The sequence below is a fragment of the Candoia aspera genome, chromosome 1 (assembly GCF_035149785.1).
Source record: "Candoia aspera isolate rCanAsp1 chromosome 1, rCanAsp1.hap2, whole genome shotgun sequence".
Classification (NCBI taxonomy): Eukaryota; Metazoa; Chordata; class Lepidosauria; order Squamata; family Boidae; genus Candoia; species Candoia aspera.
Window position 1 is genome coordinate 32,008,412 of NC_086153.1, and position 26,859 is coordinate 32,035,270.

General features: G+C 39.7%; 1 protein-coding gene across 4 annotated transcripts in view; it reads right to left on the reverse strand.

The window, feature by feature from the left end:
* The window catches only part of SPTBN1 (spectrin beta, non-erythrocytic 1), a 205,392-nt gene that overhangs the window by 105,192 nt on the left and 73,341 nt on the right, over nucleotides 1–26,859 (reverse strand). Inside the window, exon 1 of one of the 4 annotated variants that reach the window (XM_063301503.1) lies at nucleotides 22,415–22,552. The exons of 2 other annotated variants lie outside the window; for them this stretch is intronic. In XM_063301503.1, coding sequence (XP_063157573.1) covers nucleotides 22,415–22,523 — 109 coding nt within the window. In that variant the 5' untranslated portion in view covers nucleotides 22,524–22,552. Of the gene's footprint in view, nucleotides 1–22,414; nucleotides 22,553–26,859 lie in introns of those variants that run through there. One more of the 4 variants, XM_063301488.1, reaches the window with a different exon arrangement.

Genomic DNA, 26,859 nt, shown 5'->3' on the forward strand with positions numbered 1-26,859 from the left:
CAAGACCTCTCACATGCCATAATTACTATATGCTTATTGTAAAGGGCCTTGAAGTCTTTTAATTCAGCATTATCTTTTTAAAAATCTCTTTCAGGAGTGAGGGAGAACAGTAGGGTATTCAGAGTGTCTGTACAGAGAGACTGGTTAGTATCAGTTTGGCTACAGTAATTTTCTTTCACAAAGAACGCTCTCAACTTGGGGTTGTCGTTATGTTGGGGGCTGCCCAAGGCCCTTTGTGCTGGCATAGATTCTGTCCACCATTATGACTCTAGTTTCTACTTTGGAAATCAGAAGCATGAGCAATAATCATCCATGTAGGGGCAAGCAAGTAAAAAAAAAAGAGGCCTTTGCATCCTCTTTTTTAACAGAAGTGATAAGGCTTTTCTAATTTAAGAAAAATCATTTCTAAAATACAGCTTCATTTATAGATCTTTTAGAATTTTCAAAGTATTTTAAATTTTAGTGATCATTAGTAAGTCCTTTTAATTTTCCGAGAACCCCAGAAGCCCAACTGATTTGGGCCCAAAACATTCCTAAATGAGTTTTCCTTCTGAACATTTATAAATGTTAGGGAAGTAAGTGCAGCAAAAGGTGTGCACGGAGTTCTCTCAATCTTTTTTTGTGCCTAATGCTTCAGAAAGCAAGGATTAACACCAGCATATCGAGAAATCACTGGCCCCGTATGAGATGCTCACACAAAGAGTTGGCGTCTTTGACACATTTGGGTTATATTGAAGGCTGCAGGCTGTACAACGGAAGTAAGCCATCTTGCATCCTCCAGAGTGTAGTTTACAGTTCCAATAAGTCCCATTCAACATGTCCGGTGGTCAGGGATAATGGTTACTGAAGCCCTAAACTGAACTGCACTATAGATAAGCCTTTACACACAGCAGCATGCTCACTCACAGCTTCTGACTCCTCCCTTTCTCTCATGTGTATAAAGACAACAGCCAATATCAAATTCTCAGTTGTTTAAATATGGACAAAGACAACACAGACATCCAAGGCCAGACTGGGCACAAAGCACCTGCTGCTCAGGTAAGCAATAGGTGTGAGTGAGCCTTCCAACAGGTAAACAGGTAAACAAGTAAACAAGTCAAGGCCTACATCTTGTTTTGATGAATAATGCTCATTTCTGACACCTTGACAGCTATGTTTTTTTTTTTTTAATTCTATGGCATAGCAGTTCAGGGTTCATGCTGCTTTTTCTTGCTAGGAAATCCTTGTGAGGTCCAGCAGCCAGATGTGTAGACTATTTAGCCGTGACAAGTCACGTTGCCTGGGGTGCACCACAAGGAGCTAGTCTACATTGCACTGAGTTGGGCTGAGTGTGTGTGACTGGCCCAAGGTCACCCAGCTGGCTTTCATGCCTAAGGCTATGCAATGAAAAAGAGTATTTTCTTCTACACCTGGAGTTCGAAAGAGTAATGAAGCTGAATCGCAGAAAGTATTGAATTTTCCTCATTTTGCACGTAAGCTTCTGTGTCCTTACAGACTCTTCCATGCAGCCACTGACCTCACCATCTTACCTTCTACTACACTTTTGTGCCACTTTACAAATACCTCTGTGGCTGCTTCAGGGAGTCTTCAATGGTTGAGGGAGGGAGAGACATGAAGAGCCATAGAGGTGACCAATGGAAGAGTGGGAAAACCAGCATTCAAACCAGGGCTTTGTCACCTACTTGTTTCTTTGATGAGAAACAAATGGACTGAGGTGAGGGTGGGGTAGAGCAGGAAAAATAGTCATCCCTCCAAGCAGTACTGAACATTGAAGGAGGGAGAAACCAAGACACCACTTCAGGTGGCTATGGGGCAAGGAAATCAACAGGAAGACTCCTGCCTACAACTTCAGATGAAACATCACAGAATTGCCATGATAGGATTTCCTCCAGAGTAGGAGCTGAACTTAATTATCTCATTCCTGATCCCCAACAGAAGCTCATGAACTGGTGGATTTGCTCTGTATTAAGAGACTCCACTGAAAAAAGGACAGAAAGCTGAAGAGCAAATGACTGCTATTTTGACACACTTTTAATATTGGATCACTGGCTGATATCTTTTAAATAAATACATATTGTACAATAATTAAAATGTTGGCAAACTAATCAAAGGAAGATGGTCTATTTCCTCTCCAGAATATGTTTCCTTATTGAACAAAGAAAAATAAACAGAAATGGAGATTTAGGAAAGAAATCTGACTCTGTCCTAACTACCAGGAAACACGCTGAGACGATGACTTGGTCTCTAATATTTATTACTAGTACTTAACAAGAATCCTAACAAACTGAGGAAGTGTGGGAAAAACCCAGCCATATAAACCCCAAAGGTTAAGGCGGTCCCGATCTGTGTCTCTGAATGGCTGAACAGTTCCTCAGTGCTACGCATGCACTTGACAGTCTGGGTGGGAGCCCCCTGCTCGCCATCCTTACTCATGACAGACTCTCTATCTACATTTATCATCCCTCCAATTAGCAATACCTTCCATATTATTCCTTTTCCTTATGTCATGATTTCCAAGTCAAACCAGCTTCCCTTTCTATCATTGCAACCATACAGAAATTAGAATCTTCTGCTTTTGTATTCGATTAACCACAATTTACTATGGTATGAATCTTAAACTGGTCATCTTAGTTACGTATAACTGAAATAAGCCAATGTCAATAACTAAGACTGAACTTGTTCTACTAACTATGGTTTAAATTAACCAAAGCTTGACTGATTTCAGACTGTACAGTATGCTGCTGTTAGTCAAAAATGAAATTACATCTCTGAATATATCATGAATATATTGGAGAAAATGAGCAGCTACACAAATGCCTATTTCTTATTTTTATTTTTGCTGCACTGTATTTCAGACATGTTAACAATGAGAGATTAATTCTATAAAGCAGTATAATCTACAATTCTGCTCACTAATGCCTAACTCTGATCTTGAAAGAATGGCTATCCATGAATATAAAGGCAAGATTTTTCCTTCTTTCATGCATTCATGCTTTCTCTTGGAGCCAAGTCAGATTAAACAGTGATGTTCTGTCATAGATCTTTAGCCTCCCCTGATACATTACTCAATGTTGCTTCCTGACTTAAACACACCTTCTTTGTATTCCTCTTCCTGGTTTGTCTTTACTGTCCCGAATTATCCTCATCCTCCACCTTACATTTAACCAGTACAGAATATTTGTTTTCATCTGGCACAAACTGCTTTAGTTAGATCCAGGTCTACTGTAAGAGTAGGAATTCTTTGAACTCAAAGATTTGATTCTTGAGCTCAGTTAAGACTAAGAGCAAAATGCTACCGGGGGTGGGGGTGGGGAAACGGGACAAGTGGGAGCATAACTATGTAGTACTGCATGTTCCTATTCTACTTGGTAGCTACACAGATTTTCATAACATCATTTGCTTTCGTTTTTCTTCTCCCATTCCTAACAATTACTAACCATGCAAGATCTGCTGCGTTGAACTTTTGGGAGCCAGGATTTCCACATATTTGTTGTACTTCAACATACTAGGATTTCTCTGACTATCCCATTTATAAGGAGTAACACCTGGAGAATGGTTCATTATTAATATGTATCCTCTTCAGATATCTATGTATTACATCCTTCATGATTTACCAATTCATATTCAATTGGGAACAGACTGCAGACTGAATCTCTTCTCTATCTTACTTTTCATTTGACCATATCTATTCCACGCTGCTGATCTTTCTGCATCTCCAAAGACATCCAGATCACATTTGCATATCACATTAAGCCAAAACTCTCAACATTCTGGATTGACTGTAAATGAGTAATGTGCTAAGCCATGCTGTTCAATCTGTCCCATCTGACTCTCCCCACCAAAAGCAGAAACAAAACAAACCATAGACGCTCCTTCCATGTTTTAATTTCTATTATGCCGATCCTAGGCTTGTATCCTCCAAACAAGTCAGGATGAGGAAAACTAATGAAGGCTTTGGGCTCATTAAGAGAATTAGACAGAGCTCCTTATTCAAACATCAGAATTAAAAATAAACCAGTAAGCAAACGAAGGAAGGAGTTCCAGAATTTGTTTATATGTTCTTGTAGGGAGAAGCACCAACAAAGAGGATTTGTGAAGGGCACACCATGCTGTGCATTCATGATTCTGAACACACAGATTTTGATTTAATATGATATAAAATAAAGTCTTCTGTTATTTGTGCCCTTATCAGTTACACCTTTTAACTGAGGTTTACGCTCAGTAGAATAACAACAGTGTAAACTTCAGTCACTGCACCTGCCCTCTGGAACTGCATTCCCTCTGAGATCAGCACAGCTCCACCCCTGCCTGCCTGCAAGAAAGCCTTGAAGACCTGGCTTGAGTGGGTAGCTGTAGAATTCAAAAATAAATAAGCAGGCAAGCTTTTATTGTGCCAGAAGATCTTTTGTTGCTTTCATTTTTCAAATTCAAACAAGTGAACAAGCCTCTTCACTTGCCAAAGAATCTTGAGTGTCTCAAACTCCTATTGACATGAAAAGGTTTCAGGTTATTTTTTTTAATCCATTCAATCATGTCCAATGCTCAGAGACTGCCTGGACAAGTCCCTGCGGTTTTCTTGGTAAGGTTTTTCAGAAGTGGCTTGCCATTGCCTCCTTCCTAGGGCTAAGAGAAAGTGACTGGCCCAAGGTCACCCAGCTGGCTTTGTGCCCAAGGTGGGACTAGAACTCACAGTCTCCCAGTTTCTAGCTTGGTGCCTGAACTACTAGACCAGACTGGCTCTTTCAGGTAAACAGTTAAGCTTTAAAAACCCACTAATTAATATGGGTATTTTTCTGCTTAGGAAAAAAATGAGATTTGTTCTTTAGTTCAAGTTCTTTGCTTTGAACCATCAAAATACCTATGATCTTTGTCTCAATACACAGGTACTCTGTAACAAACTTACTTTTATAATCTATTCTTAACTAAAGATGACAGTTGATTATTTAATAGATTCAGATTCTGCTTCAATGAATGTACCACCACTCTTTAAAATCATAGTTTACAATATCTGGCCAACACTTTCTTAAAAATGAAGCAATTGTATGGCACAAGGAAGACCATGGTGGAGGAATTTCCACTTTTCAACTCTGCTGAGTCATGATAACCATGATAAAAAGTTAAACGGTTACATTATTTACTCCTATTTAATTCACAAGGGTTTTCTTTCCTTTTCTCTTCCAAGTGGATCCAATAAAAGGGATGCTAATATACCAGCACCAGAATTACATCTTTTTCATTGAATCTAATGTCACGTTCTCATCATTCTGGCATTCTGTGTTATATGTTATTTTTACATTAATACCCTTTCAGTTCTATTTCATCTTTATTTCTAACATGTGTTACAGTTGTAATGTACACAGTACACAGTTGTAAAGGTGCTGGTTTTGACCTTTAAAGCCCTTCATGGCATGGGGCCAGGTTATTTGATGGACCGCCTCTCCCCGATTACATCTGACTGTCCATTCAGGTCTGGCAGAGAGGGCATGCTGCGGGTCCCGCCTGCCAGGGAATTACATTTGGAGTGTCCCAGGAGGTGGGCCTTCTCTGCCACGGCGCCTGCCTTGTGGAATCTTCTCCCCCAGAAGTGAGGTTAGCCCCATCCTGCTTAACTTTCGGCAAGTCCCTCAAGACCTGGCTATGTGATTGACCTGGGGGTCCCATGGGGCTGGGGAGATTTAACATCATCCTCTCTTGTTTTGTGTGCTTTTTATAGTTTTTAGTTTTTAATGATGATTGTTTTATATGTATTTATTGGTTTTCTTTTTAGGTGAGTGTTGTATACTGCCTCTGTGAGATGGGTGGCTATATAAATATGATGGAATAAAACAAACAGATTCCTTTGCCCTTGTATATCATAGAAGCTTGGAGCCAAGAGATGTGGGGTGCAAAAATCCAGACATGTGAGATGGCAGAAAAAGGATCAGTAAACTCAAACTTACTGATATAATGATATGCTGAGCATGAGATACAGCAAATATTATTTTGCTATGAAGGAAAGCTCATTTCAAATTGGATTGATAGTATGTGTTCACACTCTGCCTTTGAACAAGCTACAGATATAAGGAAAAGGGTATATTACTACATGTTCAAAAACAGGGGTGTGTTTTTTTGTAATGTTGGGGGGGAGAGTCCTCTTTTTATTTTTCTGTTTTGTTGTTGTTATTTTTCTGTTTTGTTGTTGTTGTGGGTACAGCAAAGCAAATTAGAACTAACCCCTCGCTCCCGTAGTGGCTGTCTGGATTTTTACAGCTGAGATCAAGTAGCCCTGTGCAAGTTTTTGGAGGAGCTTCTTCTGTCAGCTCCCAGAGAGAAAGAGAGAAAGTTGAATTTTTTGTCTTTGTTTCTCCCTTCCTCCACTCTATTTCCTTCTTTTATTTCTTATTTTCTCAGTTTGAAAAAAGTGCACTTATTTCTCTGGCATATCACTCTTCCTTACCAATGGCACTATAAATTTAAGGATTTAAGACCAGAGAGTTTCCCAGCCCTTCCTGGAGATGTCAGGTATTGAACCTCAGACCTTTTGCACAAAACACTTGCCCTCTCCTGCTAAACTACAGCCCTTTCCTATTACGTCATAAAACTCAAAATACTGAAATAATTATGTTGATGTTTTCATATAAAGGAAAAGCTACCTGAAATGAATGTAGTCTAGTAAATAGCCTTAAATTCCCCTTCCTTTATTCAGCACAGTAGGATTTTCTGATATATTCCAGTACATTAGGAGCAAAAGCATAATCTTAACTGTTTTGTATGCTTAAGGAGGGAAGGGTTAGAAATCGGCAAAGAAGCTTCTATTCTTTTTAAGCCAGCTTTTTAGAGAAGTATATTCAATATTAGATGACTGTACTCCTTTATTTTGAAAGAACTGTGTTAACATCCTATGCTGAAACTGAGTAACAGACATTTAATCCTTTTCAATTCAATTTTAAATGGGAACCAAAGGATGATGGGGATGGAAACAAAAGAAGTACAGTAATTAAATACCTGTGCCAGAATCTTGTTCAGATTTGGCTGGGGCAACAGCAGGACAAAGGTATACATTTGCAATTCAGGCCAGAGTATCTGGGCAAAGTAATACACATGATTAAATATAACAAGCTGCCCAATGTCAAAAAAGCAAGCTGGATACCACACAAAGGAAGGAGTTTCTGTGAAAAAAATATTCTGTAAAAAATGCTTCTGCATCATTATACTTTTCTCTTTCCCAACACTGCTTCAGTATCTTAAATTAGGATAACATTTAAAAGTGCTCAGGGTATAATTCTAAGTGTTAAATCATGCTTAACAATATAAAATGATAGACACAGAAACAGGATTTATAAGATGAATTACCCCTTCAACATTACTTGTGCAAAGCTACTGAAACATTTTGAATGCTATTCAAAAATCAGCCTGATGGAAAGATCTGCACAACTGTAAAGGCTATATGTGCTTGCAAACTTTTTTTGGAATACTTTTTTGATATGCTACACTGGTTGTAGACCATTCTGGCATCTTCTGTACTTTAGAAGTGATGAACTATAATTTCCATTATTCATGGACAGCATGGGAATTACTGTATGTTGGAATACACTTGAAAGGACCGTGTTGGGGAAGTTGATAAGAGAATATTAAGCCATTTTAAGCCAGTATTTGCAGATCAAATTACTCATAAATGGAGGCTATGAGGAAATGGTTCATACATTTGGACTGCTAAAAAGTTACTGTACATATATGCTGTTCCTCTATTTACAGCAAAACTGATCCCCTTACCACTAACTTAGGAAAGATCTCCATAGAACAATATATCTTGAAGTATGTTGGTCTAGTGGTTAAGGCACCATCTAGAAACCAGGAGACTGTGAGTTCTAGTCCCGCTTTAGGCATAAAAGCCGGCTGGGTGACCTTGGGCCAGTCACTCTCTCTCAGCACAACTCACCTCACAGGGTTGCTGTTGTGCGGAAAACAGGAGGAGGAAGGAGTATTAGGTATGTTTGCCGCCTTGAGTTATTCATAAAAATAATAAAGGCAGGATAGAAAAGAATGAATGAATAAATAAATAAATAAATGTTAAATAAACAGCCTGTAATGTGCCACAAACATTTATTGAATAATTCTTGTATGCCTCATCTCACTCCACCACAAACCACTATTGTACATGTACAAGTCTTCGTCAAAATATTCATTAAGGTGATTTCATCCATCACTTCAACCAAATACTATGATACCTTGGTTAGGGAAATTGCAGGGCTCTGCCTAGACTTGAAAATCAAAGGAATGTGTTTTGCAACTTCATTGCAAAAATCTTCTGCACCTGTGCAGAATTCTCCACCCAAGATAAAACAAAATATGGACTTCCTGCATGAATTGATATTGTTAAGTCACCACAATGAAGATTTGCCACAGCCCTATTGTGCAGGATCCACAACCCCACAAGGTTGAGTGACAGCACACCTGGAAGCCTTTGAAGAGCACTGCCAAGAATCTGTAAGATAAGCTTGTCTGGTACCCACAGCCAACCATGCCCAAGCCCACAGTCTTCGCTTCTACTATAGTCTCCCAGCATATCATGAACTTACCAAGCATAGTCAAATGTGCAGCCCTGTATGACCCCCACATCCTCATCTCAGCCAATACTGAACTAGCAGGGCCTCTGGACAAAAGTGACCCAGCACCTTGACATCTAAGGTCCACATGCTATGCCTAGGGAAGCCCTCCACTTTGGACAACTCCTTAACAAAGATTACCCATGATCAATCTGCATGACATTGATGCTGTTCCCTTTGGTCAATGGCTGCAAGTACAAATGCAGCAAACAGCTGGAGCCCTCATTTCTTCTTTACAGTGCCCCTCCCACCTGGGTGTGGTGACCAGATCTCTTCACCAATATCCTTGTTTTTTTTTCTTTTTTCTTTAAAAAGCAGAAGTCATGGGTATTCTTCAGTCCAAGTGTTAAAACGAGAGAGCATGTGAGTTTTTTTAAATCTTAAAAAGAGAAATACTGTAGAATTTGTAAATATCCAAAACATACTATCTAAATTAAAGGCTATTGCTTATTTGGCAAATCTGATGCTAACAAATAGAGACTGCTTTATTTAATGATGTCTTGGAAATACTCCTAATACTGTATTAAATATGGCATTATTTACTTATTTACACTTGATTCTCCAAGTGTTGGTTCTTATGTTCCCATCCTCACATTAGAAAGAAAGTCTGTTAAAGTTCTAGGAAACCTATGGTTCTGCTGAAGTACTAAAGTAAAACAACAATTTTTGGAGTTTGGGAAAAGGAACAAGCAGGAGGCCAAAACAAACCATGAACCGTGAGGATGCTCATTGGCAAACAAATGGTGGTGTGAGGAAACTGATTAAAACTGGAGTGGGGAATGAAAGGGAATGCCTGGAATCCTAAACTGGAATAGTTCTGGTTGCTGGTCCCATTTCTTACTATTAGTTCTATTTCTTTCTTTTTGCCAAGAAGCATTAAAGCAACTCCACAACACAGTAACAATATACATAATAATAGTATCAAAATGTATTCAATATGAAATAAAAACATGCAGAAATTAAGATGAAGCAACAAACCAATAATTCAGAGAATTTCAAGAAACAATTACAGTGCTTTGTGGAACAAAACAGTTCTTCACTGTTTTTCTGAAAGTTCCATGCAGCCTTTTCTAGCTGAAAATGTTGGGCCTTAAAAGTCCCAGTACTTCTGGAAGAACAAACCAGATTAGGCCTAGCAGAATTGGGATTTCCCAATTCTAAATGTAGGTACTGCTGCAGAACCAAGGGACCTGATCACAGATGGACTCCCGTAAAGGTATTAGTGACCAAGGGGTGATCTGGAAGAATGAAAATCCTGAGGCACTCTGAGAGTGTAAATTATGGGACACCATTTCCACTAAATATTTTAGACTCCTAAAGCAGTTCAGAATCACTTTGCACCTCCACTTCTTCTGTGGCAGTTGGATGTTGCTATGAAGCCAATAAGAGGCAATATAAGGATGCTGGGCCAGCATTTGCCTTTTTCATTCATCATTTGAAATAAAGGAAAACCAATGAGTTCTGCTTTCAAAATAAGTTGAAATTATGAACTCTGATGCCCATACAACAAAGGCACTATGTCATTTCCTCTGAATTAAATCTCCAAATTAGATTCTTGCAGCTACTGTTTTTCCATCAAAAGTGTCTTCTTTAAACATGTTGCCGTGTCAATATTTTAAATCACTATTTTATATATTATTTCCAGTACTTTTCAACCTTTCTACCTTCTAGGAGAGACATGCTGAAGATAAAGGACTCCATACTGAAATGTGTTAACACTAGCTTGTTTTTACTAAGACAGCTAGTAAAGTTCTTATGCAATGGAAGTCTGAAAAAAATCCAGGATTGTATATGTATGTATTTACATATTTCTGTTCTGCTGATATACATGGTTCTTCCCCCTTAATTTATCCTCACAACAGCCCTGAGAGGTTTAGATTGCAAAATAGCAATGGGCCCAAAGTAATACAATTATTTTCACAAGCAAGTGGAGCCTTGTGCCCAATGCTCCTCAATCTTAATAAAATCTTCCAGTCATTATGCTATGCATGCTTACTAAGAGGTAAGTCTGATCATGTTTAATGGTGAATGGGCTAAATGTTTAAATCTAAATTGAAAATGTGCTGAAGTTCATAAAGTTATTTCTTTTAAAGACCCATTATCTACCTAGAGCTTTCCATACATGTGGCACTTTACAGAGAAACACGAGGAAGAGAAGAAATTTGGTTGAGTGTTGATTTATTTTATTTATTTATTTATTTATCATATTTTTATCACTACCCATCTCCCCCATACAGAGGAGATGGGTGGTGATAAATTATATTATTTATCCCCATAATTATATTATTAGAACTTAATAGCACAAAGCAGTTTAAACCAAATCCTAAAATGCCTACTAATTTAATTAATATACAAAGCCAGTTTTTAAATGCTCCATTTACCCTATGCTGCCAGCCATGAATAAGTAGCATGTAATCTAGTTACAGGTAGCTCTCGACTTATGACTGTTCGTTTAGCTATCGTTAAACGAAAGGTGCTGCGAAAAGTGACTTATGATCGGTCCTCACATTTACAACAGACATGTGATCATGATTTGGGCACTTGGCAAACGTCACACATTTACAATGGTTGCAGCATCCTGCAGTCACATGATCGCCATTTGCAACCTTCCCAGCCAACTTCTGACAAGCAAAGTCAATGGGAAAACCAGCAGGAAAGGTTGCAAGTTGGAGGGGTGTCACATGATGTCTTGCTTAATGACCACAGCAAAAAAGTCATAAAATCAGGTGTGGTCACATGATGCCTCAGTTAACAACATCGCTTAACAACGAATTTCCTGGTCCATATTGTGGTCATAAGTCAAGGACTCCCTGTAACATTTAGAATACACTCAGCTCTACCCTTTAATCCTGGAAGGTAGGTGATCCAGTAAAGCCTGAGATGGCAGTCATGTAAAGTTTAATACATACTTTTTCATAAATTTGATAGTACTTAGTGAAGCATGATTTTTCACCCAACTATGCTATCAATTTTCACCTATTTGTTTATCTGACGAAACTGAACAAGTTTTTATGTTCGAATCCCACAATTTAATGGCTTTATCTTGGAATCAGATGCTTCTTTCCCAAAGGGGGAAAAGAAAGGCACCCCTAGCTATATAGCCATCTGCTTCACAAAGCCAAACAGAACTATCCTGATCATTCAAACTTACGAGAATAGCCAATTTCACTCCCAGTGTGCAATCCAGCATTTGTGAAGGAACATTGTAATTAGGTGGTATGCTATTTGATAATTGCTATAAATTCTGAAAATTAATGAATGCTAGAACACTGCAATGTTATCACAATTGCCTGTTTAACTATCAACTTAATCACCTTGTAATCCACTCAGCTATCATACAAAGACAGAAAGGAATCTTCTTCAAAATATTTCTCAGCATTATGTTAGCATCTCATAATAACAATGCCAGTGTTGTCAGCATCTACTCAAGAAGCCCTCCTAAACCTGGTCCTTTCCATATCTGTGGAACTAAAAGGCCAAAGATGGAGAAAGCTACTTTAAAGCTTTAATTCCAAATCAATCAAGATTTGGTGTTCACCAATTTATCTTCATTTAGTAAATTATTTTCTTCTTAAAGAAAAATTCATGTAAATGTACATTCAGGTAAATGTATTACTGAATGTAATACATTCATGTAAATGTATTACTGAAAAACCGCTTATCACCAAGAGTAACTCACATATGTTGCCTTTTTTATTTATTTATTTATTTATCTATCTATCAAATTTCTCCACCGCCCATCTCATCCACGACGACTCTGGGCGGTGTCATTTTCATGGAATATATCACACTTCCAAAAAACTCCAACTGAGGAGCCTTATGATGAAGGTGAAAGAAGAAAGTGCAAAAGCTGGCTTGCAGCTAAACCTCAAAAAAACCAAGATTATGGCAACCAGCTTGATTGATAACTGGCAAATAGAGGGAGAAAATGTAGAAGCAGTGAAAGACTTTGTATTCCTAGGTGCAAAGATTACTGCAGATGCTGACTGCAGTCAGGAAATCAGAAGACGCTTAATCCTGGGGAGAAGAGCAATGATCAATCTCGATAAAATAGTTAAGAGCAGAGACATCACACTGACAACAAAGGCCCGCATAGTTAAAGCAATGGTGTTCCCTGTAGTAACATATGGCTGTGAGAGCTGGACCATAAGGAAGGCTGAGCGAAGGAAGATCGATGCTTTTGAACTGTGGTGTTGGAGGAAAATTCTGAGAGTGCCTTGGACTGCAAGAAGATCCAACCAGTCCATCCTCCAGGAAATAAAGCCAGACTGCTCACTTGAGGGAATGATATGAAAGGCAAAACTGAAATACTTTGGCCACATAATGAGAAGACAGGACACCCTGGAGAAGATGCTGATGCTAGGGAGAGTGGAAGGCAAAAGGAAGAGGGGCCGACCAAGGGCAAGATGGATGGATGATATTCTAGAGGTGACGGACCCGTCCCTGGGGGAGCTGGGGGTGTTGACGACCGACAGGAAGCTCTGGCGTGGGCTGGTCCATGAAGTCACGAAGAGTCGGAAGCGACTAAACGAATAAACAACAACAAAGCCAAATTCATGGGAAACGGATTCTCAAATAGATGTCAAATGGTTTTCTCCAGGAAAGCCCCAGAGAACAATAGATTACATACTTAGGATTCTTACAGAGGAGAAAAGAGACAGAGGTTAAAACTGAAATCTTTGCAATTAGGAAAAGAAAGTACTGTATGCAAGGCCAGTGAAAAAGTACTGGTGTGAAGAAACAACTTGAACATATGGGAGTTATCTGAAAGGCACTGTGTTTCAAAGCAATTTTAACAAATCATGTGCACAGCCTCATGAGCACACAGGATGCACTGCCCTGTATCTGAACTGGAGAATATCATGAGATTACATTCTGCCCCTCAAGCTGCTAGGAGAATTCTTCCTGCTTGCACAGGACACTGCTGAATATTGCTAATCAGAAACAAATAGTTTACTTTAAGATATACTCTACCTATGCTCTCAAAACAGTTTAAAATTCAATGCATTCCACAAACATCATGAAATATGATTTAAATGTCAAAATTTATGGGGTGCTTCTAATGTTAAGGTTTTAGTTTGGGGGTTGGTTATTTCATGTTTTGTTAGGTTCTTTTATGTAGTCCATTTTAGAAAGCCTTCTTAGGGCTGAAAATCAGTATAAACAGGATTTCATGAATTAAAATGAGACACATATTCAGTTTTCGTAACTCAAACAGTTTGTTATTTTAAGTTACCTTCACTTCACAGTAAAGGCTATAAGTGTTTGGTTAGGGAGTTAATTGAGGCTTTCTGTTCAGAACTGGAGTTGCTAAGGAAACAACTAGCAGCTCAGATGAGTCTTACAATTCCTTGATAGGGTTTGTCCTTGGTTCAGCACCATCAAACCTTAAAATTAGAATGGTTATACCTTCACTTAAGAAAATGACAATGTTCAGAACCTGTGAGATTTGGGGTGGGGGTGGGGAAGAGTTTTCCAAACAGCTTCTTAAAATTATGCACAAAATTAAGTTGGTGTTGAACTTCAGTCGGGGGGGGGGCTTCAACTCTCCCTTCAGATATACCTTCTGTGGGTAGTGTGTTGGGGACAGTCATTTCCATCAACGTAACGTATTCACAAGACTAATGTGAAAATAAAGTTAAAGTCCTCCCTTCCCCCACTTCCAACATGGGTTCTTTTAAAAAGATTAGAAAAAATGTTTTGTAAGGTACATAAATTATTTTCCCATCACCACCTTCACTATTCTATTAAGTAGGAAGAATGGAAAAAAAACTGGAAAGGATCAAATTGATAGGAGTTTAGCCTTCATGCTGCTACAGAGCATTAACACACAGGCAGGGGTTTTCAGCCAGTTAGGACTGGAAGTTTAAAATGAAGAAAAGCAAACACCTTCCCACTTCCTGAGATCTAAAAGATCAGGATAAGAATTTGAGCTCAAGTGGACGTGCATCCTACACTCTTTCCCTAAAGATTCTTTAAATTGTGAAAGGGAGACATCCCCTAATTCTCCCCAATTGATCCTAATCAATGGAACATGAGGATTATGTAACAGTCTGAATGTGGTTGCATCAGTGTCCCTATTCCATTATAGGTAAAAGGTGGAGCACATAATTCATGTTTGGGCTAACGTGGATCCAAGTTTGGTAAAAGAAACTTTTGCATAAAAAAGAAAATTCATGTGATCCCATATATCTTAAAAAACCCTACTGCAGGGGAGGGGACCTACTGTATAGCCTTTTATAGTATCTTTTAAACACAGCACTCGCCAAGTATCCTTTAAGTATCCTTATTTAAGAGCTGAGAAAAGAGGGTCTTGGGGAACTGAGGAACAATGGTTAGGGTGAGACTTGCTATCAGATGTCATGAAGGACACCAATTTAGATAGTGGAAAAATTCAGGACAAATCACACTGTCAGTGGCTACTAATCTTGAAAGTTATTTACTACCACAAGAATCACAGGTAGCCACCTTAAATCCAACTGCTAGGAAGTATCAGTGGAAGAGGGCTATTGACCTCCTGTCCATGTCTATGGTCTTCCTCAATGTACCTGACTGGCCACTGAGTGACACAGAGTGTTGAACTAGAAGGACCCTTGATATCATCCAATAGCCTCTTCTTATGTCTCCACAAATCATTCTTCAGATGACTGGAGACCAAGCAATAGCCTTTTAAGAATTCTTTGTACATCCAAGAATGAAAAATATCATTGTTTCTCACTTTTATCATAGAATCAGACATCACAGAGAGTCAACAGCCAATCCAGTAGAAATGTAATTAAATAATCTGGAAGCTAGAAGCTCTTCAGCAAAGGATCGTTACCTTGCCATGGTGCTGGAGCTTGAGCACATCAGTGACGCCATGAGCTAAACCGTGAAGGGCCACACAAGACGGGAAGGTCATGACAGAGAGGTCAGACTACATACGATCCCTGGGGAAGGTAATGGCAACCCACCCCAGTATTCTTGCCGTGAAAATTAAATGGATCAGTACAACCAGAGATATCTCGGTATACCATCGGAAGATGAGACCCCCAGGTCAGAAGATGGTCAAAATGCTACTGGGAGGAACAGAGGATGAGTTCAACTAGCCCCAGATGTGATGACGCAGCTAGCTCAAAGCCAAAAGGACAGCTAGCAGCTGACGGTGCTGGTGGTGAACGGCAAATCCGATGTTTTAAGGATCAACACACCATTGGAACCTGGAATGTAAGATCTATGAGCCAGGGCAAATTGGATGTGGTTATTGGTGAGATGTCAAGATTCAAGATAGACATTTTGGGCGTCGGTGAACTGAAATGGACTGGAATGGGCTACTTCACATCAAATGACCACCAGATCTACTACTGTGGACAAGAGGACCACAGAAGAAATGGAGTAGCCTTCATAATTAATAGTCAAATGGCTAAAGCAGTGCTTGGATACAATCCAAAAAACAATAGAATGATCTCAATTTGAATTCAGGGCAAGCCATCTAACATCACAGTGATCCAAATATACGCCCCAACCACACATGCTGAAGAAGCTGAAGTAGAGCAGTTCTATGAGGATCTGCAACACCTACTGGACAATACGCCTAAAAGAGATGTTATTTTCATCACAGGAGACTGGAATGCTAAACTGGGCAGTCAGATGACACCTGGAATTACAGGTAAGCATGGCCTGGGAAAACAAAATGAAGCAGGACATAGTCTGATAGAATTTTGCCAAGACAACTCACTCTGCATAACAAACACTCTCTTCCAACAACCTAAGAGACGGCTTTATACATGAACTTCACCAGATGGACAACACCAAAATCAGATTGACTACATCTTTTGCAGACAAAGGTGGCGGACATCTATACAGTCGGTAAAAACAAGACCTGGAGCTGACTGTAGTTCAGATCACGAACTACTTCTTGCACAATTTAGGATCAGACTAAAGAGATTAGGGAAGACTCACAGATCAGCTAGATATGAGCTCACTAATATTCCTAAGGAATATGCAGTGGAGGTGAAGAATAGATTTAAGGGACTGGACTTAGTAGATAGGGTCCCAGAAGAACTACAGACAGAAGTTCGCAACATTGTTCAGCAGGGGGCAACAAAATACATCCCAAAGAAAGAGAAAATCAAGAAGGCAAAATGGCTGTCTGCTGAGACACTGGAAGTAGCCCAAGAAAGAAGGAAAGCAAAAGGCAACAGTGATAGGGGGAGATATGCCCAATTAAATGCAAAATTCCAGAGGTTAGCCAGAAGAGATAAGGAATTATTTTTAAACAAGCAATGCACGGAAGTGGAAGAAGACAACAGAAGAGGAAGGACAAGAGACCTCTTCCAGAGAATTAGAAACATTGGAGGTAAATTCCAGGCAAAAATGGGCATGATCAAAAACAAAGATGGCAAGGACCTAACAGAAGAAGAAGAGATCAAGAAAAGGTGGCAAGAATATACAGAAGACCTGTATAGGAAGGATAACAATATCAGGGATAGCTTTGACGGTGTGGTCAGTGAGCTAGAGCCAGACATCCTGAAGAGTGAGGCTGAATGGGCCTTGAGAAGCATTGCTAACAACAAGGCAGCAGGAGACGACAGTATCCCAGCTGAATTGTTCAAAATCTTGCAAGATGATGCTATAAAGGTAATGCATGCTATATGCCAGCAAGTTTGGAAAACACAAAAATGGCCATCAGACTGGAAAAAATCAATTTATATCTCCATACCAAAAATGGGAAATACCAAAGAACGTTCAAACTATCAAACAGTGGTGCTCATTTCACATGCCAGTAAGGTAATGCTCAAGATCCTGCAAGGTAGACTTCAGCAATTCATGGAGCGAGAATTGCCAGATGTACAAGCTGGGTTTAGAAAAGGCAGAGGAACTCGGGACCAAATTGCCAATATCCGCTGGATAATGGAAAAAGCCAGGGAGTTTCAGAAAAACATCTATTTTTGTTTTATTGACTATTCTAAAGCCTTTGACTGTGTGGACCATAACAAATTGTGGTAAGTTCTTAGCGGTATGGGGATACCAAGTCATCTTGTATGCCTCCTGAAGAATCTGTATAACGACCAAGTAGCAACAGTAAGAACAGACCACGGAACAACGGACTGGTTTATGATTGGGAAAGGAATACGGCAGGGCTGTGTACTCTCACCCTACCTATTCAACTTGTACGCAGAACACACCATGCGACATGCTGGGCTTGAGGAATCCAAGGCTGGAGTTAAAATTGCTGGAAGAAACATTAACAATCTCAGATATGCAGATGATACCACTTTGATGGCTGAAAGCGAAGAGGAACTGAGGAGCCTTATGATGAAGGTGAAAGAAGAAAGTGCAAAAGCTGGCTTGCAGCTAAACCTCAAAAAAACCAAGATTATGGCAACCAGCTTGACTGATAACTGGCAAATAGAGGGAGAAAATGTAGAAGCAGTGAAAGACTGTATTTCTAGGTGCGAAGATGACTGCAGATGCTGACTGCAGTCAGGAAATCAGAAGACGCTTAATCCTTGGGAGAAGAGCAATGACAAATCTCGATCAAATAGTTAAGAGCAGAGACATCACGCTGACAACAAAGGTCCACATAGTTAAAGCGATGGTATTCCCAGTAGTAACATATGGCTGTGAGAGCTGGACCATAAGGAAGGCTGAGCGAAGGAAGATCGATGCTTTTGAACTGTGGTGTTGGAGGAAAATTCTGAGAGTGCCTGGACTGCAAGAAGATCAAACCAGTCCATACTCCAGGAAATAAAGCCAGATTGCTCACTTGAGGGAATATTAAAGGCAAAACTGAAATACTTTGGCCACATAATGAGAAGACAGGACACCCTGGAGAAGATGCTGATGCTAGGGAGAGTGGAAGGCAAAAGGAAGAGGGGCCGACCAAGGGCAAGGTGGGTGGATGATATACTAGAGGTGACAGACCCGTCCCTGGGGGAGCTGGGGGTGTTGATGACTGACAGGAAGCTCTGGCGTGGGCTGGTCCATGAAGTCACGAAGGGTCGGAAGCAACTGAACGAATAAACAACAACAATCTGGAAGCTAACATGTAGCTCTGGAGTGTTATCACTGTCATAACTCACAGGATTATTCTTAGAATAACATGGGAACTGGAACAATTTGAAGGAAAATAAATGTGAGGGATATAAATACAATAAACTTGTTCAGGCAATGTTATATGTGATAAGCAGAACACAAGCTGAAGCCTAAAAGCATGATCTAGTACTGTAAATTAAATTTGGAATCAGTAACTAGGATCTCAGTACAGTACTAGTTTATTCATAGATGAAGAACCACAAACTTCAGCTGTGGGGCTACGTTTCCATTTTTCAGTTGAAGGATACTAGTTTTCTTTTTTTATACAAAATAAATGACTAGAGGAAGTGTTCTCCTTTCTGAGCAATACATCCAATTAAACAAGCTCCAAACAATGTGCTATAGGCTTTGAAAAGCTTGGTAGTTGTCAGCAGTGACTTTGCAACAGTATACTATAATTTATTCTAACCTTTGGTATGATGTGCATTCTTCAAAGATTTCCTGTATTTAAATCCTACCCCAAACACAATCTTTCAGCACCATTCCCCCCACATTCCAGCATCCTCCACTGAAGTATGAAGAAACTATGATTAACCCTTCTTTTCCCTATCTAATCTTCTTGGATTTGCAGATGAAATAACCGTCAGTGATGTTCACAAAACAAGAAAGACAGAGAATTTGCACCTTAATTTTGCTGGGATCAACTGATATTCAGAAATACAATTTAAATACATGTGTAGTCAACTCCCTATTAAAAATACAAATCACAAACAAATTCTTGAACAATGGAATAACTGAAAATAGATAAATCTGGTTTTAAGACATGTAGGAAGTGATTTCCTGACCACATTTTAAACCAGATTTTCACACCCAGTGTGTTCTCCTGAGATGTGAAACCTCTGTAATTTCTAGCCAGCAAAGCTAATCGAACATTGAGTTGCAATCCAAAAGTTTTAGAAAGCAGTAGTTGGAGAAAGCTGCCTTATGTCAAAATGTCAGTATTCCTTTCAGTACCAGGTTCAAAGCCATAGCACAGATCAATGACAATTTAGAACAAGTTCCATGTGCTTAAGAGGTTGTGGGCATCGTTCATTTTCTGAACAGTCCCCCTCCCCCATAACCACCCAATGTAACACTGGGCAGCCCATTTTTCTAATTGGATCAACTTTCAAAACTTAAATTGTGTTCTGGAATGGAGGCCCTTTTCCCCCAAAGCATGGGGAGGGGGAGTAAACAGGAAGAGGGAAAAGATCTTGGGCTTGCCAAAAATCTTAGATATGTTAAAGCAGTTATTTCAATTCTTGTCATTTCTTGTCATTTCAATTCTTCAAGCAAAAATATGAATCCTAAATATCAGGAGTAGAAAACCTGTTTCACTTCACTGAATAGGGGACTCTCCTAACATGCCCAATGATTGGAGGGTTCATACCACATATTTAGTGTGGTTTCTGAATTAAGATTTTCTGGTTTCACTCAATGCACTGAACCATTGATTCCATAGAAGAACCTAATAGGATGGGTTCATACAAAACATGAAGTTACAAAAAACTAACCTAGATTAAAAGTAACCTTCCTTAGCATGTTGCAGAAATGCAGCCCATAGATCTTTACATTACTAAGTATGTAGAGGGAAGCCAGTCTCTAGGAAGAAACTGTAAGCTAGTAATATCTGGAAAATCACTTGTTATATACTGGGTCAGGCAGCTTACTTTTTTTTAAGCCACCAAAGGCTGCAACTCGTTAGACAGCAACATTTTGAAGCCACTGGAGAGAAGGAGGGTAAGCTTTGTCCATCTGGGTTTTCGGGGGGGGGGTTGCATTTAAAGGCCTATCAGAGGTTAATATACTTACTGTATCAACTTCATTTCAAAAAATTGTGGAAAATCATGCCACCAAAATACAACAAATTTCAGAGGCTCTGGAGACCACATGGGAAATGCCACACATATGCCTACACTATGTACAAGCTTCCCCCCTGCCCACACCCCCAATCTTGCTATAAGGTAACAATCCACCTCATTTTCCAGGTGGGGATCCTTTTGTAGCCAAAAAGCAGTATCCTGCACATTTTCAAAAGAACCCCCCTGAGGATGGGGGGAGTAAGGGCCAAATTAAAAGAGGTTATGTTCTATTATCATAGAATAATGACTGATTATCAGAGAGAGAAAATCAAAAATGAGGTACAGGGAGGGACTGCAATGAGGTATCTTGGGGAAAGGCCTGGTGGGAACTCTGATCAGCACAGGGCAACATCTTGTTGCAGATCCCATTGTATTTATCAAACTTCTACAGCATAAATTTGAAACCAAGATTTTTACACTTATCTCAGTTTCCACTTCTTTAATAGTATTTAACTTTGGAATGATTTTATCAATGTGCATCTGGCATTTCAGTCATTTTTACAATTCTTTCCAAAAGGATGAACACAACACAGAAAACTAAAAGAAACGCCAATATAGAATCATAACAACGTAAGCCTGTATGGTGACCAAACCCAGAGTTGGTTTTTTTTAGTTCCCTTTCCGTTTCTCAAGGAAACCACAGTTCCCTGTCTGTGGGATGGTAGAGATTAAAAATAAGAAATATATTCTGTGTGGCTTGAACTTTTGACTTCTTTACATAGGTTTGTGATTCCAGAAACAATGAATGTATCTGAAGGAGCTATGTCATTTGAAGGTAAGTCAGCTCCTGCATTAAGTTAAGATTCCATCAAGGGGGGAAGTAAGGGCCAAATTAAAAGAGGTTATGTTCTATTATCATAGAATAATGACCGATTATCACAGAGAGAAAATCAAAAATGAGGTACAGGGAGGGACTGCAATGAGGTATCTTGGGGAAAGGCCTGGTGGGAACTCTGATCAGCACAGGGCAACATCTTGTTGCAGATCCCATTGTATTTATCAAACTTCTACAGCATAAATTTGTTTCATTTGTACCTAGAACCCCCACCACCACTGCCATATTAATACAGAAATCAGAATCCACTGCTTCCAATACACTAAGGATCCAACTCTAAAATGATCAAAAACACTCTAATCAATCGTATAGAATACCAACCCAAAACAGCAACATTTCTTTCTGTCATTGTTTCACTTGAAGGGGGGGGGGAATTAATGAGCACTGGGAAAGACCCTTTCCTACCCTGGCTCTGAGATAAAAGCTTTAGGCTTCCCCCAAATAGCACTCTGCAGATGTGTTGTTGACTGCACCTCCAAGTCCTCCTAATCAGGATGGTCAGATTCTTAGAGTGTCCCCAGGCTGGAGGGCACTAGACTGAGAAACACTGCCATCATCAATGGAATGCTAAGAATGGGATTACCCAAGTAGGTGGAAGATGCCTTGGAATACTGGCACTGCATAAATGGATCCCAGGGGTATTTTGAGGGAATCAAGGGCTTGGATAGGAAATGTTGGATAGCTATAGATCGACGTATATATTATCTAACTAGAATCAGAGAGAAATCTTCCGATCAGCACCTGAAGGCTGCAAATCGCCAGAAGGGATTCAGACAAAAAGACCACTCCCTCTTCCCCACTTCCCTTGTCCTATTGTTCTAAATGGCAGGGTCCGAGTTAGCCCTTATCACGTTTCGAAGGTTGAACCAAGAAAAGCTTATAGTACCCGAACACAGGAAAACAAGGAAATCAGCCTCAGATTTGAAGAAATACAAGCCAACATCTATTATTTTGCAACCGATGCTCCTTCCGTCTCATCAGCGTTCATACCAACGAGCATCAAAACCACCTCACCGTGTTATTGAGCTACATTTCACAGCAACGCCCCTTAAAAGAGAGAGAGAGCTCGCGCTTACCTTGCAACTGCTTGAATCTTCCTTCTAATTGATTATAATTATATGGCACTGAAGCGGTGTAACCAGGGGACAGGGACCCGGGCATACTAGCTGGATTCTGTAATTCCATTTAGAAGGGACGTGGTATGATGTTAAATTCCAGCATACAAACAAACGACGTTTAGTGTTTCTAAAAAAAATCAGCTTTAACACAAATCTAAGCAGATCCCAGTTTGTTTGTTTTTAAAAAAATGGTTTTATCTGTTCCAGTTTGAATATCACATTCGATTCAAAGTGATCCACGAGCAGATGGTCTATCAAGGCACGCAATTTCAAACGAGCACGGTGTTGGGATTGCAGACTCGCCACGCGCAATCTCAAGGCTTCAAGCTGACTTCGGCTGCCAACCTTAATGAAATTAAGCAATCCAAAAAAAACCCAAACAAAAAATTCCAGATCTCCCCTTCCCAGCTGCCAAGTCAGAATCAAAACCAAAGCAGAGGTAGCATGGAACCATCGGCGGCCCTTCCGCCGGCCTGCCTAACGCTTCCAGTAGCTCACACACACCTCAGACTTTCCTGCTCGTTTGTAATTTCTAGTAGCCACTCACTGTGTATTTAGTGATGATGTCACGTATTAGCATGAAGCATTGTAGAGGAAAGGAAACCAAGACTGTACCAAAGACTGAAGGCGGTGGGTGGGGAGGTGGGCGGGATTACTGAGGAGGCACAGAGTTCCTGGAAGCCAAAACCTCGAGGCAAGGGGGCATGTTCCCACGTCCAACCCGGAGGCTAGGCGCTTGGAGTCAGCACGCTCTCCCCGGCCAAGCTGAAGACTCGGAGAGAAAAATGGATCACCTGTGAAAGTACACACGGCAAAGAGGCAATGGTACCTCCCCAAACAACGCTGGTGGAATTACATCTTTTGTTGAGAGCTTATTGTAACGGAAAAGTCTCAGATTACTATCGCTTCAAAAAGAGGACGCTATTCTTCCCCTACACCAGAAGGAAAGGGAAAGAAAAAAAAAAGGAGCTAACTCTTTGGAATGCTATTCGGTATTTAGCATCAGGCACGAGAAGAGAACGATCTGCTAGAAATGTAGACGTTGCAAAATTAAATGGCACTTGGGGGGAAGAAGGAAAGACTCTTACTCACTTCGAAGTGTAGTTCCGTTCGTTTTAATTGAGGATGCTAAATGTTTTGACATTTGGAAAACAGGAGATGAATCTTTCTGTTCAATTGCGTGCACGCATTCTGATTAGGGAACAAAGCTTTCTCAAAATACCTTTGGAATATAACAGCAGTGTTTGTGCTGGTGTGTTTGTCCGGAAGGGTTTAGATGGCAACTTCCAGGATTCCAAGCTGACCTGGCCAGAGAAAGTCCCGATACACCCGGAGGGTTAGGGTTAAAAAAATAATCTGTTCTAAAAAACTGGTAATACGGGACAGGAGGTTCTTGTCAAAGTTCTTACAAGTGTCTCTTTAAATATACATTCTAATTAGTAGAACGGAGTTACTAATTTGGTATAGGGTTGCAATGTTATTTTATTTCTATGTTTATATATTTTCATCCTGCATTTTCAGCATTTAAGAGTTAGCTTACAGTATTGGACTGTAAAGACTTCAAATTATCTTGTAACTGTCTGTGTTGCTTGTGTATGTGGTTAATGAACTACTTCCATTGGGAAAAATGCATTCCTGGGCAGAACATAGCAGCAGTTTGTAATTTCCTCACTAGCAGAGACAGGGATGGTGGCGGTGGTGGTGGGGATAATATATCTGGATATTGTAAAAGAAGGGGGGAAGCCTTCTCTTCCCTGAAGACTATACCAACATGGTCAAAGTGTCTTGTGTTCTGATAGTGAAGAGAGATGGAGCCAAATGAGGACAAGGCAGAACCAGAAGTTGACAGTAGTAAATTGCTAGTTGCATTAAATGGGGTAAGATCCAAAACAAGTGGGCTTTGAAATATAGGTGGGCTGTCAGTATGTTCTGAAGTCCATGTGAAATAAAGTTCAGGTCTGCATCAGAACTTCAGCCCACAGATTCTCCAACCCTGCTCTATAACAACTGAGAAACAATTTTGAGATGTTGTTTTGTCCTGGATCAGTTTACTATACAGTACTAGATTAGATGCTCCCATATACTGGGTCAAGCTATTTGGGTATCTGGCTAATTTCCCTATTGTGATCAACAGTGTTTCCAAAGGCAGATGGCTTTCATCATTCTACTGTCTATTTTTTGAAAATAAAAGGGATTGAATCTGGAATGTCTGGTATTCTCTGCATATGCTCCACCACTACACTTTTATTTAACTTTATTTCAGTGCATTGGTACCCAATTTTTCTATGCAATATAACATTATTGCAGTTGTAAATAAAAGTTCAAGAATAATGTGGTGTTATGATATATCTAAGCAGGGATCATTTATTCCCAATTTTGGACTTTAGAACTAAAGGCAACAAATATTTTATCTTAGAAAGACTATTTTCTGTTACACCAATATCCAGGCTTGAATTTGCCTCCTGTTGCAAAATTTGCAGATGCTGTTTGCACCAGCCTAAATTTTTGCAGACCCAAATTCCTTTCATTTTAATCAGGACTCTTGCCTCAACTCAGACTCTTCTCTATCCTTGCAAAATGTTGCCTTTGTTTCCTGCAATGCTACCAATTTTAAATAATGTATTAAATGTAAAACTAATTTTTGCAGGGGTGACAGATTGGCATGCAACATTAAGTATTTGGAATCATGAATGCTTAATTGGCTCCAAAAATGGAGAAAAGCCCATTATAAGCATTTTATTCTGAGAAAACAGGTGGGTTTACACATTGTGTCAAGCCATGAACTGATTTGTTTTTGGATTAGTATGTTGTGGTTTATATACCATGGTTATAGCTTAAAATCTCCTTTGGGGGGAGATGGGCAGTGATAAAATTTGATAAATAAAAATGTGCCAACCTAACCAATTCTAATTGGCTACATTAACCAGTGGTCATAGGCATCTTTTGAGAGTGGGTGGTGGGAATGTGAAGAAATGTGTGCTGTCATATTACAATACAAACTATGACTTGCGTTAGGACACACACAGGAAAGGGCAAGGTTTGCATCATAATACCACTGTGTGTGATGTGATTTCTTTGTCATCGTGGACACCTATGCACAAGTAGTCTAGGTGAAACAGAATAAGTTGTTAAACAAGAAATCCTTAAAATTCACTATAAAGGTTAAATAGCAAAATTGCCTATAAAACCAAAATTGTCCTTTTTGGATAATATGACCTTTTGATTTTTATTGGGGGGAGGGTGTATCAAGGGTCTTTGACAGAGTCATTGGAAGGACTTAAAATATAAAAAGCTGAAAACCGCTACTTCAAGCTACAGTTTAGTATCACGAGAACGAGCCACAGCAAACGTCCGTGCAGCCCACACCCGTTGCCTTTTTGATTCTCCAGTGGGGCTGGAAGGAGGATTTCCATTAAGCCCAGCTTGGGGATTTTTCTAAACCCTAAATGTGGTTAATGTCAACAGTTATTTGCTTGTTACAAGCCAGCTTCATAAACCAAGGCATGAAATTGGTTTTCTGATGAAAGTGATGTAAGTGATGAATCTAAACTGGAAGCAAAAGCTTCTGAACTCTCCCCTATGGCCACAGTGGAAAACAACGTCCATCATGAGGGTTGTGGTTTCAGTGCTCAGATGAGCCTTTCGCCTGTCAAAGCTAACAGCCATGAACAGACCTCTCAACATCTATGAACATGGGCATTTTTTAAAGTTTTAAAGCAGTTGTCACATCTTGAGGCAGTGAATTTCACAGACTGCTTGTCACAGACTTCCTTGAGTAAGGAAGTACTTTCCTTGGTGTTCTGGATTTATAACCCATCCATTTTATTCTAGTATAACAGTAAGAGAATAGAGCTTCTATTTATCCATCTTACCCTCCTTATTTAGATGTTTTGATTTGTGCACTGGGATCATGTCATTTGAGCAAAATGTCAGGAAAATCTAGCAGCTGATACATGCAGTGGTACTTCTGCCTGACTTTTGAATAGTAAAAATGATTGGTTGTTTTGATCATTTCTCTATCTCTGTATTACCAGCTCCTTCAGGCTGTTCAGCTGTGATGGCTGTTACTTTTCTTTTATACTACTCAGTCAACATTTCTATGTAACCCAGCAGTACATAACACCTGCAGGTATATTCACTGAAATGCCACTGCCCCACCCTTGGCAAACAGGTGTTGCTATGCACCTTCAGACTGCAAAACACTAAATGCCAGTGAACATGCAGAGAGGAACTGGGCTAGAATTCTATCAGGACTCAAATTGCTGTTCTTTAATGGGTAGTTATGCCCTTGGCCGGATGCATAAACTTAAAATCTGAGAAAATTTGCTTATAAAGGAGTTGGATAATAGTTTTCAAAAAAGGAGACTCTAGGTTGGAAAGAGGTTCAGTTCCAGATTCTCTAC